Source organism: Nannospalax galili, unplaced genomic scaffold (genome assembly GCF_000622305.1).
Source record: "Nannospalax galili isolate Female #2095 unplaced genomic scaffold, S.galili_v1.0 scaffold1200, whole genome shotgun sequence".
In the NCBI taxonomy this organism is placed as follows: Eukaryota; Metazoa; Chordata; class Mammalia; order Rodentia; family Spalacidae; genus Nannospalax; species Nannospalax galili.
Window position 1 is genome coordinate 2015016 of NW_008347131.1, and position 16198 is coordinate 2031213.

Here is a 16198-nt window from a genome sequence, read left to right on the forward strand (position 1 = left end):
GCAATACTCAAAGAAGTCATCCTATTGCAGAGACACTTGTACATTCATGTTTGTTGCTGCTCTTTTCACAATAGCTAAGAGATGGAGGCAACCTAAGTGTCCCTCAACTGATGAGTGGTTAACAAAAATGTGGTATATTTAGACAATGGAGTTCTATTCAGGAGTAAAGAAAGATCAAATAATGAAATTTGTAGATAAATGGATGGATCTAGAAACTGTTATACTAAGTGAAGCAACAGACTCAGAAAACATATGACATACGTTCTCCCCCAAATGTGGATCCTAGCACCAAATCCTTTTAGTAAGACGATGCTCTACAGCAGTCCCTTCTGCATGAAATAACTGCCTTTATCATGACTTCAGCTGACACTGATCACTAAACACCATCACAATTGGGCTTGTTGTTGGTTGTGCTCCTTCAATAATGGAGGGCCAAGCAGGGTATTTATAGAGATATTTATGGGCATTTATAAATTTATAAATCCCAGGACAGGATGTAGGATGTTGGTGATAGAATTGCCTTTAGTTTTCAGAGACTTGTTTTCAGACTTTAGTTTTCAGAGCCTGGCCCATGAGGCATTCTAATTATAATGGCAACCCACTGATGAAGGCTGTCTCTGTGAATGAGTAGATGTCATTTGTGATATATTTGGAAGTGAGTTTGTTTTGAGGTTATGCTACTTCACTTAGTATAACAGTTTATAATTTCATTCATTTACTTGAAATTTTCATGATTTCATCTTTCTTTACTAAACTCCATTATGTAAATATATCACATTTTTGTTATCCATTCATCAGCTGAGGTTGCTTCTGGGGAAGCCATGGAGGAAGGGTTAGAAAGGGAGAGAAAGAGGAGAGATAAATAACCCCTATCTGGTATAAAAAACACAGAGGAAATTGTTAGTGCAACAACCTAATGACAAATTACACATACAGTATCTCCACATGAGCCCATGTGTATAGTTCAAGGCCACATAACAAGAAACAGTGCCAGACAGGAGAAATCTTCCTTTGAGTTGTTAGCCAGGGTGGTCTAAGAGACTCCCAAAATTATATGGGCTATCACCCAGCCCTTGATTACTTCCCAGAACTTGAAAGTTAAGACCGTACTGCCGAAGGCGGAGTATACTTTGGATACAGAGTTTTGAGCAGTGCAATCGGAACTGACCTGAAATCCACTTCCCCTGAAGCCTAGCTCTCATAGCTTTGGAGAGCACTATGCAAGATGCTAAGGGAGAACATCAGTCAGTGGTCTAACACCAGCTTCAAGACCAAATAACCACATCAATGACCACCATAGCATAGGATATTTTTTCAGTAATGACATTTTTATCTTGGAGGCAATTAACAGCTACCCAATTGGACTGAAAGCCCACTCAATGTGTAGTACTATAAGCATAGCCAAATACACATGGCTGGAGAGGTCATAGATCTTAGAGAAAATCCCCAAACTGCCACATTCCTAGACAAATGTAATTTCTTACTATGTACAAAATATGTATCCTATCAAAGAAGCCTCTTTTGCACAAGTTGGAGACTATTACAGAGTACCACAGCTGGTCACACACAGACATTATGTGTGAATGGCCCAAGTCTAAGCGGCACATCTATAAGGCAACCTCTACACCTAAGACTCATGGAACATAGAACAAGGGTTAAAGAGGACACTACTGAATGTCTCAGTTCTCACTAATGAAGCTCCCTTATGCAACAGAGGTTCAGGAATACAAAGGTTACAAATGGCCAAACAGTAGAGATTAAGAGTCTGCAGAATGCTGGTCCTTGGACAGGATACTATATGAAACTTCAATCTCCCAAGCCTCAGGGACCATTGCAGAACAGGGGGTGGAAAGATCGTAAGAGCCAGGAGGAGGTACATGACCATACGGAAAGAGAGTCCTATAAGATCCTGGGACCCTGCTAATATGAACCTACAGCAATGGTGGCAACTGACTACTGTTAGGTGAGGAAGAGCTGATCTTCTTAAGGGAGAGACTCTACATAGGCTGACTAGACTTCAGTAGATGAACTTTCACTGAGGGACGTCTGGGGACACTATCTTGATACAATAGGCCCTAACATAAACTACAGAATGTATGAATTCCAGTGTGTGGGGGTGTGCTATGGGAGGGCACCAGTGGGGAAGTACGTGTAAAGATGACTAAGATTGATTGAGATGTTCTATATGAAATAAAAATTTAAAAAAAAATTAAAAAAAGAAGTGAGGTGAGGCTAGGACAGAGGTCCAACCATCCCTTGATCATGGTTTGTGCAGGACAGTATTTGTGTGCTCTGACTTCTATGTTAGGACTGGCACCCTCTGCCTCAACTGTACCCTGGTGACATTCCTAAAGATTTTCCAGTTTTTGAGCAATTTTCAGTATTTTATTGAATGGCACATGGTTTTAATGCAAATAATATATTTCTCACTATTGAGAAGTATGTCAATTGATTTTTTTTCTGACGAATCAGGATAGATGAGCCAGCTACAGAGGAGAAGCAACTGGTTTAACTGATAGTGCTAATGAGTAGGAGGGAAGGTGTGATGTCAGGCCTATTTAATCAAAGATCTTTCAACCATATTTCTTTTCCTCTAGTCAATTCTTCTCTCAGTTCTTTTTGTAGATAATTTTATCCCATAAAAACACACAGATACAAATATAAAAATAAGCAGTTCTTTCTGTGAAAAGCTGTGAAAATGCTTTGTATAAATGAAACACTTCCTATTTCTCTAACAAGTAGAAAATTTGTAACCCTCTCAAGCTTAGGAAGATAGAAAGTATAACTGATGAGTACAGTTCTTGAAGTCTTTTCCTACTAGTCTACACTCTATTATATAACTGCTTTTCCTCTTTTAAATAAAACCTTTTTGTGACTGTAGGGCTGAACAGGAAAAGTATCAAGATTGTTAGTATTGATCAATTTCATAGATTTCATATATGTAATAGGGGTTTACAACTGTGTGAGCCCTTGACAATTTTGCCCTATTGGGTGCTTGCCTAAGAAAAATATGCTATGACTGCATTGCTATAATGATGAATATAGCTCAAGTTGAATTTTGACTGATTTTAATTTTCCTTCTTAAAGAAATTAAACATTTCAGGAATGCATAGATTTATTGCGGTCTTTTGACAGTCTTCCTTCTATGTCTTAAGATGTCAGTTCAGTTTACTTATACTTACTAGCAGTGCAAATTGTTGTATTCATCATAAAAGAATAGTTTAAGGAAATTTAATTTATATCTCCAATGAAATATTATTCAACCAAAAAATGGAATATTTCCATTTGTGGTAATGGGTAGAAATGGTAGACATGAAGTGAGGGGAATCAGTCAAACATTGAAAGTCAAATACTGCATATTCTCATACATGTGGAAGGAAAACCTTTGATTTCATACAACTGGAGAGTAAAATAGTGGTCATTGGGACCAGGCGGGATGAGAAAAAGGAAGGACAGAGTTAAGGTAGATGATGGGAATCAGAATACACTTACGCAGGAGCAATGAGCTCTAAGGGAGCCCATAGTTTCAAACAATGTGTCATATATTTTATAAAGAAGAGGAGTTTACAGACTCTCAATGCAAGTAAATGATAAATTTTAATGGACTCAAAAGCTTTTTTTTTTATTTGACTGCTTACTTTGTTTACTTGTGTTATGAGACTGTATACCATTAATAAGTACAATGATCATGTCAATTACATTTTGTGCACAGGATAACTATCTCAAATTTAATCATTTATGGAGAACAAATTTCTATGAAATATCACTGGACATTTGTTTTAAATACACAAATCATTAGGTTTGTTTGTCACCAGCTTTCACTATTTGACCCCAGAGTTTCTTCATAACCTTTTTGACTTCCTCATTTCTGAAGGTGTAGATTAAAGGATTCAACATAGGTGTTACTAGAGTGAAAACCACAGTCACAGCTTTGTCAGGGGGGAAGGAGATCATGGGTCTTACATATAAGTATGAGCAAGGTACAAAGAATAAGATGACAACAGTGACATGAGAAGCACAGGTAGATAGGGCTTTGCGGCGCCCTTTGGAACTGTGATTCTTCAGAGAGTGCAGGATGATGACATAGGAAGAAACCAGAATAGAGAAAGTGAGCAAACACATTAACCCACTGTTGGCAGCAATCAAGGGCCCCAGAGTATGAGTGTCAGTGCAGGCCAGCTCCAGGAGTGGTATTAGATCACACATAAAGTGGTCAATAATATTGGGACCACAGAATGGTAAGTGGGCTATACATAAAGTCTGTATCATGCCATGAATCAACCCCACAATCCCAGCTCCTACCACCAGGAAAACACACACAGGTCGACTCATAATGGTCATGTAGTGCAAGGGCTTGCAGATGGCAACATAGCGGTCATAGGCCATGGCAATCAGCAAGATGATTTCATCAGCAGCAAAGAAGTGTTCAATAAAAAGTTGAGTCATGCAGTCATTGAAGGATATGGTGTTCTTCTCAGAGATTAAGTCAAAGATCATTTTGGGTGCTATGGTAGAAGAGTAGAAAGCATCTATGATGGACAAATAGGAGAGAAAAAAGTACATGGGGGAACCCAGGGCTGGGCTAATGAAGATGGTGACTGAGATGAGCATGTTGCCTGTCAGTGTGACCAAATAGATTATGAAACACACAGTGAATATGAGTTTCTGCAGTTTTGGGTCTTGGGTCAAACCCAGAAGGATGAATTCTGTGACATTTTTCATTCTGTCCACCAGTCTAGTTCAGGTTGTGTGTCTATGGTCATCTGAAAAGAAAATCACAGCATTTCTGTTAAGATATTTTAAATTATGTACTAAAATATCTAATTTCATTATCCATGGTTCCTGAAATCCATGTAGCTAACTTTTACTCTTCTCTTCAGATAGTATCATGGTGTATGCAGTTGTGAAAGAAGAAACAGGTGGAATGGTGATAACACCTTATGAATACAATAAACCGAATGTTGCAATCACTGCTTCCAAACTTTCCTCTAAACAATCAAACGTGGCTTTCTTTCACTGCTGTGTTTTTATGGGGGGCAAATATCAATATCAATAAGTTTAGAGTTGTAATTATCTATCACCAGGGATTTTTCTTTGCAAAAGCACTGTAATCCATGAAAGTCCACTGTGTTTTGCACATACAATAACAAAACCTGTGAAATTTGAAGCCTCTGTGTTCTGTGAGCTACAATTCCTGTCTATCATAGGAATCTCCTGAGCCTAGAGATCAAGATAGAGCTATGGATGGAGTTTGTTTCCTTTCTGAATACAAAGGAACCACATTTGTTATTGCTCAATGAGTATAGTTTTTTCTGCAGCCCCAGGTTTATGCCTAACTCTCCATGCTTCCTCTCTTCCTTCTCTCCATGTCTTTGCATATGTACGTGGATGGTACTAAGCCTACAAAACAGCTCACAGTAGTTTGTAAAGAAATTTCCTTTTGACTCTTTCTCTAATACTAGCCAAAAAACATGCCACATTCTAAAAAAGTAGTAGAAGACAGGAAGGTGGAAGAGGTGTGTGTGTGTGTGTGTGTGTGTGTGTGTGTGTGTGTGTGTATCAGGAGTTGGATGTGGGGGTATCAGGAGCTGGGCACAATCTGAATAAACTGTATTCATGTATGAAGTTACCAAACAATAAATAAAACTTTTAAAAAAATGCACACAAAAGGCCATAACTGGCCAACTTTTAAAGAGTAAGAGCCTGCAGAGTGTGTCCCTGAATAGGACTCCTTTATCAAAACTCTCCCACCCACAGCTCAGGAACTATTGCAGAAGAGCGGACAGAATGATTGTAAGAGCCAGGGTCGGCTCACGAACATAGGGAAGCAGAGGCTTTCAGGCCACTGGAAGCTTGCTCATATGAACTTATGGCAATGGTGGCATCAAGCACAGGACCCATGCCAACTCAATCAGATAAAGGCCCAGAGTGGAGCAAAGGATCATTGGCAGGTCGACCCTAGTTTGGGAACTGTTGGAGAGTGATTACTACTGGGTGAGGGAGAGTGGACTTTACTTATGCTCTCTAGATAAGCTGACTAGATGCTAGTGAATGAATTTACAGTGAAAGACAGCTGGGTACAAATACTTGACTGGAGAGGAGTTGACATGTATCACAGAATACATGAGGTCTGGTGGGGAGTGTGAGGGGCATGGATGGGAGAGGGGGTGTAATTTGATTAAGAACTCTTATATGAACATGTACAAAAGCTCAGTAAATTTTTTGTAAAAACAGTCTGGACATGTAGGTCAGCATGATGACTACTGAGCCCCAATACAAAGGAAGAAAAGCACATTTGATTTTTCAGGTGGCTTAGTCCCTTTGGTTCATGGCTCCTGTAGATCATGACTATGTGATTAATTATTCTTAATGGACATAATTCATGAATTATAACCTCAAAGTTGCAGTGTGGAAATCCTGAAAATAGGAAAAACTTGAAGACATTACAAACAGCTCTCTAGAATCAGTGCATTTGCTGAGACAAGCACGCTAAGCACAGCGTTTCAGAAATGACTTTTTAAAAATTCTCAGCAGCATCTGATTTGGCAAAATTACAGAGTATGTTTTATTGATTTTTATGTTACTGTGCTCAATTTATTTTCATAGCAGAATATTAAACTTCAAGTCAAATATATAAGTATGGATTCTTCTCACTAAAAATCTAGTTAATTTGCTTAAATTTTTGAAAAAAGAAATATAGTTTTCACTGACCTCTAGATGATTGCGGGCTCCTCTGTTTTTAGAGTGACTGTAGCCATGACTGTTGTTTCTTCCCCTTGGACATATACAGTGCAGCTTTCAGTGGAATCTATAAGTTGACAACAAAAATATTACCTCGCCAGACAATTTTCAAATTTGAACATTTTGTCTTTCTGACTCCCAATGGCAATCAGGATTTACTCCCCAAATGATCTGCTTCAGTCAGGAAATATTGATAGTTCTAGGACTTAATTCCAACTTACTTTTTTCATTTTCTTATTTTTATTCAATGTAAATAAAAATGAGAATACAGCCAAATTACCTAAGTCAGAAAACAGTGCATTCAACTAAAAAATGAATGAGTGAATAAAATCAAGTTTGCTGGACTTTTTTCCTACCAATTTGGGCATTTTTTTTTTGTTTGTCAGAGTCCATGAACGATGTGGATAGAGAATTCTTTTCATCTCTATCTCAAGCTCCCCACTGACATCGATATGTATTTCTTTTTAAAAAATATTTTATTTATTATTTCTTAAATTTTATGTATGTGTGTATTGCCTGCATGTAGGTAAGTGCACCTGTGAAAAGTGCAATGCCCATGGAGGATAGAAAAGGCTGTCGGATCCCCTGGAACTGGAGTTTCGGACAGTTGTTAGCTGCCATGTGGGTGCTGGGTTATGAACCCGGGTTTTCTGCAAGAACAGCCAGTCTTAACTGGTGAGCCATCTCTCAAGTCCCTCAATACGTATTTCTTAAATAAATCATCTAGTTGCTACATGTTCTACTCCTAAAATGCGCTCGCTGACCCTCAGTTGTGACTCTTTCTTCCTTGATTCTAAGGAAATGTTTAAATAGACTTTGCCAGCCTGCAGGATCTGGCAATACTTTGGCCCTGCAAGTACCCAAAGGATTGGTACTTCTCTCTGCTGAAATCTTTGCCAAAGTGGTAGTCGAGGTCTTTTGCTTACTCCCTATTGGTACTGCAAACATCATTAATGATGTCTAGTTTTAGAATGAAATTAGTGTGATATTAAGGATGTGTCTTGGTTATAGTTTAGATTAAGACATAAGTAATATAACTTTAAAAGATTTCTTGTTGGGCTTAGATAATTGCCAGATACTTGTTGAGCCTGGGCTGGAATATGGAATAAATTTAGACATAACTTGCTTGGTCTAATGTAGGATTTTTCTATGAAAACTTGCATGGTCTACTATAGGAATGACTTTTACAAATTGGACAGAATCTGGGCTCATAATTTTTACTTAACCTTGCAACTGAAAAAAAAAAAAAACCCTGCTGTTTACAATGTAAAACAAGCTCATGGATCCAAATATTCCCATAACCTGGGCATATGACCTTAATCCCTCAGGACCCCAGTTTGCCCTTCACCTCAGATAGTGAATGAATATGGGTGGGTAAACCAAAGCACTGAACACAGAACATTCATATTCATATCCACATTAAAAACAGTGAATATTGAGAAGAATGCTTGACATTGTGTGTATGAAACATTTTGGCCCTAGATATCAAAGGTTAAGATTCTCTGATAAGTGTGGATCCTGGCTTTTATCCCTGATAGATGCTGGAGAAATGGTTTTGAGTATGGGTGAGCCTGGCTCTGGAGGACAGTTCTAGGAGACATCTATAGGAAAGAGTGCCTTCTGAGTTAGGGCCAACTCTTAAAATTAAAATTAAGAGTCAGGCTGTTTATTCAGGTATAACTGTGATGTGCTATAAGTCAAATTCACTGAGGGGAGGTGTATATGGCATCCAAGTCCCTCCTCCTAAGGTCCTTGTGACAGCCTGAGGAAAAAAATTCTCCAAACCCGTTTGAAGAATCTTAATGAGTTTATTGGACTTGCTAACTGAGCTTGGGGTGCAGGTTTACTTACAGACAAGCGGACAACCCCCCCATTCACAGCTGATGCCAAAAGTCCACATCTAGACAAAAGTCCTGTGGTTCCAGACAGCCTTACAAAATGGTGAGGGGCCAGCCTCATTTTCCCAGCTTTTATATCCTTAGCCCCTCCCCTGTAAGCGACCAATTGGCTGGAAGAAGGAAGAGGAGTGGCTTCTTTGCAGAGCTTGCGAAAGAGGCAGGTCCATGACTTGTCATCAGAGAGTCAGAGGAACTTTTTGGGTCACACTCTCCATCCCTTCCTCTAGATCTCACAAGCTTTCTGTCCACCTCTTCTGCGAATATTCCTGAGCCTCAGAGGGGGTGGGGCGACCTTTTTCCCATTGTAATAGGGCACTGGACTCTTCAAGTCTCTGCATCCTCTGTTTGTCATGGGCTGATGGCTCGATTTAGTGGCATCCCACCCACTATAAAAACACAAACAGCATGAAGCAAGAACATGTTAACAGTAACTGCAATAATAGTTCACGGGCTTAAACACAAATGCTTGGAAGGCACTTTAGTAGGTGCATCATCACATCCATCTAACAATACATTTGCAGTGGCTTCTCCATTGGGGCCTATAACCTCTCCTGCCACAGGGGGTTGGCCTGGTCTACAATACCAGATGTGTGTTCTATCCCTAGGAGTGGGCATTAGGTCCAATTGAAATTAGCTGGTTGTACATACACTAGATGAGCCATTATTGCACCAGCAGGAGCATCTTGCTTTGCATGTTGATAGTGCAGCACGTGGGGTCCTTCGTTAAACAGGATAATGGGGGACAATTCTCCCGCAGCCATCTGCATAGTGCCTTCTGGCACCATGAAAGCCACCCTCCAGTGGCAGGGAGTTTCCAGCTTAGTCCAAGCTTGATTTCTCCCTCATGCACTCACATCATGTGGCATCTTCAGCAATAGGGTCTTACCATCAATTTCAGGTGTGCAACCAACATTGTTGGCAATCACCTTTGTAGTTTTGGGGACCTCTGAGGTCCCTTTGGCCAACTGCTCATAGGGAGACAACCCACACCTGGTACTGGGATTTTCATTTAACAAACTTAGGACTTCTGGAAGGGCCTTTTTCCACCTCCGTAGCATTCCTTCTGGCCTGTGTAAGGCCTGTGGCAGTGTCCATGCAAGTGAGAGCACATTTACACCCCTCATTGACTGGCAGGGGCCCTATATAATCTACTTGCTAGTCTCTCATAGGGGAAGCTGCCTTGTGCATGTGTCCCATCATGGCATCCATCCTCTGGGGCCATAACTGGGAACATGCTTCACAGGCCTGGACAGCCTGTTGGATGTCAGCCTATTTTACCGGAATGTCAGCTGCTTTGGCTATTCTCCATACCATGTCGGCTCCTCTGTGGCCTGACAGTGAGCTGCTTCTAGGGGAACCTGAGGGCAGATAGCCCTCACCTTGGTGAGGGCATCAGCTTCCTTATTCCCAGGGGACTCACCAGGCAGTGGGTAGCCATATGGTAAACTACCAGGGGTACTAGCTCCTCCTGTATTTTATTATATATGTCCTTCCACATTTGTTGTCCCCATAGGGGCTGTCCCATCACTTGCCAGTTTTCTTTCTCCCACTGAGCCATTGATAAGGTTAAACCCTTGAACACAGCCCAACTGTCAGCACAAAGTGTAACTGGCCAAGGTTCCCTCATTATTACTATCCATACAGCTCTCAATTCAGCTTATTGACTTTTTTCTTTCTCTCCTCTCTAACCATGTATTGTCAGTGTTCCTCTGTATTGCCATTGTTACCCACTTTTTTCTGGCACCCCTGCTAGTGTCATCAGTATATCAGGCATCAGCTGGAATTGGGGGAGCCCCTTCTAGCATTTGGACAGGTCTTGCTGGAGGGTCAACTATAGGAGGTGGAAGGAGAGGCTCTTTGCCTTGAAATGACACTGGTCCTAGTACTGCTTGCATGGCATTGGTGACCTGGCATTGGCTGACACCAGCCCTCACTGTTGCAAATATCCCTGCCATCTTTGCAGTGTTGGGTTTTGGGCCACCCCTGACAGGGCCTTGGTTAACTGGCCCTCCACCAATCCTTTTATAGGATATGCAGTTTTTACAGTAAGGGGGTTGGGGCCTATAATGGATTCCACCTGTTGCAATGCCTTGTACACAGCCAGCAGTTGCTGTTCTAGTGCTGTGTACCAGGACTCCGCCCCTTTCCATGACTGGAACCAGAACCCAATTAGGACTATCTGTTTGGGTTGTTGCTGCCACAAACCCCACCCATAACCTTGAGGGCTCCTGGTGACTTCCAAGAGGAAGGGACGCCAAGGTATTGGGGCACACAGCTGCTTAGCTTGCCCAACCAATATCTTGGCCTGCTCAAAAGCCTCTTGGGCCTTTACACCCCAGTCTCATGTAGCACCTCTTTTTATTAGATTATACAGGGGGCAGGTAACCTGAGCAAGGTGAGGTATAAAAATTCACCAACACCTGAGAAGTCCCCAAAATACCTGTAACTGCTTAGCATGTATTGGTACGGGTTGTTGTCAGATTTTCTCAACCACCGCACTGGGTATCATGCAAGTTCTTCCTGACCATAAAACTAAGAATTTACCACTGTACAGGGCCCTTGTACCTCTGTGGATTGATTTCCCATCCTTGCTCCTTCAGGTGTGCTTGCATGTTCCCCAAATGAGCTTCCAAATCTGTAAGGCACTCAGAAGCTAGCATTATGTCATCTATGAAGTGGAACCTCCTTACAGAAGTAGGGCAGGGTAACAGGGTCAGGTCCTGGGCCACCATCCTGTGACAAACCATGGGGCTGTGGAGGTAACCTTGGGGAAGTACTCTGAAAGTCCATTTTTGTCCATCCCATGTGAATGCAAATTGATTTTGGGATTCAGCCATGAGGGGAGTACTAAAGAATGCATTAACAAGGTCCACCCCAGGGTCGAAGGACCCCATTTCCTATGCCAGCTGATCAGTTAGCAGTGCAATGTTGGACACCACTGCATGAATGGGAGGCACCATCTTATTTAACTCCCGGTAATCTAGAGTCATTTTCCAGGAGTCATCTGGCTTCCTGATTGGCCAAATGGGGCTATTGAAAGGGCTCTGGGCTGGGCGGATAACTTCTACTCACTCAAGCTCCTGGATGGTTTCAATAATTTCATCTCGACCCCCAGGCAGCTGGTACTGTTTGATATTCACCATCCTCCGTGGGGGTGAGCAATTTGACTGGCTCCCATCTTGCCCACCCTTGAGTAATTGTCTTTAGTGTTTGCACCCTCAGCTGAAACTCTCCCACAGTAGTATGTAGGGTGTGACCCATCAGGGCATCTATCCCTAAAATGTTCTCTTGAAGGGGAGAGATGCACATCTTATACTCCTGGGGGGGGGTAATTGCCCACTCCCAGAATGAGTCTAGTCTGCTTTACTTGTATGGTTTTATCCCCATACTCATCCATTGATATACATTGGCCCTGATGTTTTGGGGGATTGCTGTGAATTAATGTACACTGCCCCAGTATCCATTAGGGCCCACGTGTTTTGTATATTAGTGGGGGACCAATAAATCCTCAGTTCGACATGTGGCCTCCAGTCACCCAGTATGGCCCTCACCTGTAGGCAACCTTGGCCACCCCTTCAAGGCAGTGGTTAGGGGGTTTCCATCCAATAAGACTGCCTTCCTCTGGAGCAGGGTGGTGCAGTTGGGGTCACCTGCATCTCCTGGTCCCCTCTTTCTCTTACTTCTGTGGTGAATTTCTGATCAGGTCTTAAAGCCCTCCATAGATTCACCAGCACAGTGTTTGGCTTCCCATCTATCTTGTCCTTAGCAACTCCTTCTCTGTGCAGATCCACCCATATCTGTTCTTGGGAGACACAGAGGAGCCCCTTTGCTGAGTTCTGATTCTTTTCCCTTGTGTCTACTCATTTCAGAACCTTTCAAACTCTGTTTACATGTTGGTCTAAATCATTTAAATCTGCCAGAGCCTCACCAGCCTCATACAGGTCACGCCCGACCATGGGGCTTAGCACTGCCACCAAAGCTCCATACCAGTCTCATGGGCCTTGCAGAATCAGTTTCTTTCTTAAGTCTCCTACAAACACAGTTCTGCCTGGGCCCATGAACTGGGTATCAAATACACCTTCCCTCACACCCAGTTCCCTCAACAGAGCCTGTCCTTCCTCAATGGTTTTCCAATCTCTAATATTCATGGGAATCTCAGCTGGAGATACCCATGTATCCCAAATGGCTCATATGAGCCAATCCATCATGGAATGGTTTCCCTTTTGTTCTCTTAAATTATGAAGTCTTTATCTCAAAGAGGGATGAGTGGTTATGTTGCTTAACTTCTCTGATTCTGTAGAACTTAAAATGATTCCATCTGCCCCCATATCCCATAGCTTCACAAGCCAGGTGCCCCAGGCTCCTTCATAGCTTGTTTAAATTCCCTTCCCAGTTCTAATAGTTCTGGTGCTGAGCATTCTCTGATTACCATGATCTCCTGCACTGGGCTATTGTTAAGGCCTCCATCTGCATGTTGGGCCATGGATTTTCCCTTTCTTTGAATTAGAGGTTGGACCCAAGGAGCATCTCCCACTGTCTCTAGGTCGCTTCCTTCTTCCTCACTGCCCAACTCTTCCCAGGGGTTCCAGGTTTTAGGATCTCAGGATGGGCCTTTATCATTCTGATCTAGGCTTTTTTTCCCTTTTGACCTCCTAGACATGAAAAACAGCATGGCAACACCTCCATGTCCCTTTCTCTCTTATCTAATTTACTGGCAAGGTCAGAGGCCAGTACCGAAGAGGCCAGCCTCATATCCCTCTCCCTTTCTAATTGCTCTCTAACACCTTTAGTCTGGCTAAGGCCTCTGCCTGGGACAGATTTCTTATTATCAATAGCAGTGGCCAGGCAACATTTGCAACTGCTTTTTGACATTTCTGTCCCTGGTGTGCTACTCCCAGAGATTGTAGAATCGATTCCAGACCTTCTGCTGTTTTCATGGCCTCTCCATACTCACATGGTGGCACCCACTGGTCAAGCAAGTATGCCACCCCCTACCATCTACAAGATGGCTGCCACCCTGGGGTCTCTCCCATTGCCCTCGACTGTTTAGAAAGCCTCAACCTAGTTACATATCTCACTGTCCATTGCATTAACCATGCCATTGCAGCCACCCCCATCAAGCATATGGGAATGGTCCACCAAGTTAACATTTCCTCAGCCTGCACTCTCCCTTCACCCCACTTTACTTTGGTTGTTGGTGTCTTTCCCCATATCAGGGACATCATCAACACTCTTCCAAAACTCATTCTCAGCTTTGTTGTATCCTGCTGACTATGCCAATTGTAAGTCAAATTCACTGCTGGGAGGTGCACATGGCATCCAATTCCCTCCTCCCAAGGTCCTTGTGACAGCCTGAGGAAAAAAAATATTCTCCAAATCCTGGTTTGAAGAATCTTAACGAGTTTATTGGACTTGCTAACTGAACTTGGGGCGTGGGTTTACTTACAGACAAGCAGGCACCCCCCCCCACAACTGATGCTGAAATTCCACACCCAGACATAAATCCTGTGGTTCTGGACAGCCTTACAAAATGGCTTGGGGCCAGCCTCCTGGTTTTCCCAGCTTTTATACCCTTAGCCCCTCCCCTGCAAGTGGCTATAGTCAACCGATTGGCTGGAAGAGGGAAGGGGAGGGGCTTCTTTGCAGAGCGTTTGGAAGGAGGCAGGTCCATGGCTTGTCTTCACAGGATCAGAGGAACATCTTCTGGGTCACATTCTATTTTCCTAAAACAATAGGACCCTTATCTTGTATATTTTGGAAAACTCCCTTAACTCACGCCTTTTTAGTCATGCCCTCATGCCAATCTCCCTTACGTGGTAGAGATCTTATGTAGAAACTCTCTTTCTCTCTTTTTTTCTTCCCTTCCTGGTCTTCATTCTCTCCCTATAGCTCCTCCCCCTCAAAATAAAACCTGGCCACTCCCAGCATCTGAGATTGTTCCCCAAGTTTGGGATACCTGCACCCCGGGACTGGCTTCTCATCACACCCCTATCCACATCACCCTCAAAGATTCCTCTATGTACCATTGTAGGACTCAGTATCCTATTGCCCTCAAACACCATCAAGGACTCAAGCCTATCATCCAGAGACTTCTAAAAGCTAAGCTCCTCAAACCAACCCACTCCTCCTACAATATCCCCATCCTACCTGTCCTTAAACCAGATGGATCTTATCACTTAGTTCAGGACCTCTGACTCATAAATGTAGCTGTAGTCCCCATCCACCCAGTAGTCCCTAACCCTTATAACCTACTCTCACATATCCCCTCCTCAACCACTTATTTTATAGTCCTGGATCTAAAGGATGCCTTTTTCTCTATCCCTTTACACCCTGACTCCTATGATCTTTTCACATTCACCTTGGAGAGCCCTCATTCTGGAACAGCTTCCCAACTGACCTGAACTGTCCTACCTCAGGGATTCTGGGACAGCCCCCACCTGTTTGGACAGGCCCTAGCCTGTGACTTGGCCACCTTAGACCTCAGTCCTTCCATAGTCCGACAATATGTAGATGACCTTCTCCTTTGTTCTCCATCCCTTTCACTATCCCATGCCCAAACTTCTCAATTTTCTAGGTAGTAAGGGGTACAGGGTATCTCCCTCCAATGACCAACTCTCTCTCCCACAAGTTAAGTACCTGGGCTTTCTTCTTACTCCCACATCCTGTCACCTGACTCTAGATAGACCAAATCACTTCCGATCCCTAAAACCATCCACTACTAAGGAAGAAATCTCATCCTTCTTGGGCATAGCAGGATATTTATGAACTTGGATCCCAAATTTTGCCCTCCTAACAAAATCCTTTTATAAGGCATCTAAAGGGTACCCTTATGAACCTGTAGAGCCTTTGGGACCAATCACAATGGCTTTCCATGCCATCAGGAAGCCCTCCTAGAGGCACTGGTTTTAACCCTCCCTGACCTAGGATCCCCATTTATCTTATATCTAACTGAAAATAAGGGACTGACTCTGGGGGTCCTTGGACAATGAAGGGACCCACCTCTGCCCCCATGGCCTATCTCTCAAAACAAGTAGACACCATCATCAAGTGATGGCAGTCTTGTTTCTGTGCCCTGGCAGCTGCAGCCCCCTTGTCTCAAGAAGGTCTTAAACTCACCCTAGGCCAGCTTATTTCTGTTCTTTCCCCCCGCCATCTTAAGGACCTCATCACCCACTCCTCTCTTAGCATTCTTGCTCCATCTAAGTTTCAACTCTTTCATGCCACCTTCCTTGAAAATCCCACAATCACTTCAGACTCCTGCTCTCCTCTTAACCCTGCCTAGCTCTTCCCTTCTGCCACACCATTCACTCATTCATGTCTGGAGATCCTCCAGGAACTCACCTATCAGGACCCTTTGGTTTCTCTCGAGCCCCTACCTGATTTGGATCTCACCTGGTTTGTGGATGGCAGCTCAACCCCGACCCCTACTAGATCCCACAGGGCAGGATATGCTATAGTTTCCCTCACAGGCATTATTGAGTCCAGATCTTTACCTCCTGCCACCATCTCACAGAGGGCAGAACTCATAGCACTCACCAGGGCCTTAACATTGGCTAATT

The 16198-nt window shown here is 43.0% G+C and overlaps 1 protein-coding gene across 1 annotated transcript; it reads right to left on the reverse strand.

The window, feature by feature from the left end:
• Window positions 1-3795: 3795 nt before the first annotated feature.
• LOC103742568 (olfactory receptor 4C45-like) lies at window positions 3796-6769 on the reverse strand. Its single transcript, XM_008843668.2, has 2 exons — window positions 6712-6769; window positions 3796-4763 (listed from the first exon to the last, which is right to left on the reverse strand). The coding sequence occupies exon 2, from the start codon at window positions 4720-4722 to the stop codon at window positions 3796-3798; it is 927 nt and encodes a 308-aa protein (XP_008841890.1). The 5' UTR covers window positions 4723-4763; window positions 6712-6769.
• Between the last annotated feature and the right edge of the window lie 9429 nt (window positions 6770-16198).

Excerpts from the sequence above, each read along its gene's own strand:
- LOC103742568 (XM_008843668.2), bottom strand. The coding sequence starts at position 4,722 with ATGAAAAATGTCACAGAATTCATCCTTCTGGGTTTGACCCAAGACCCA.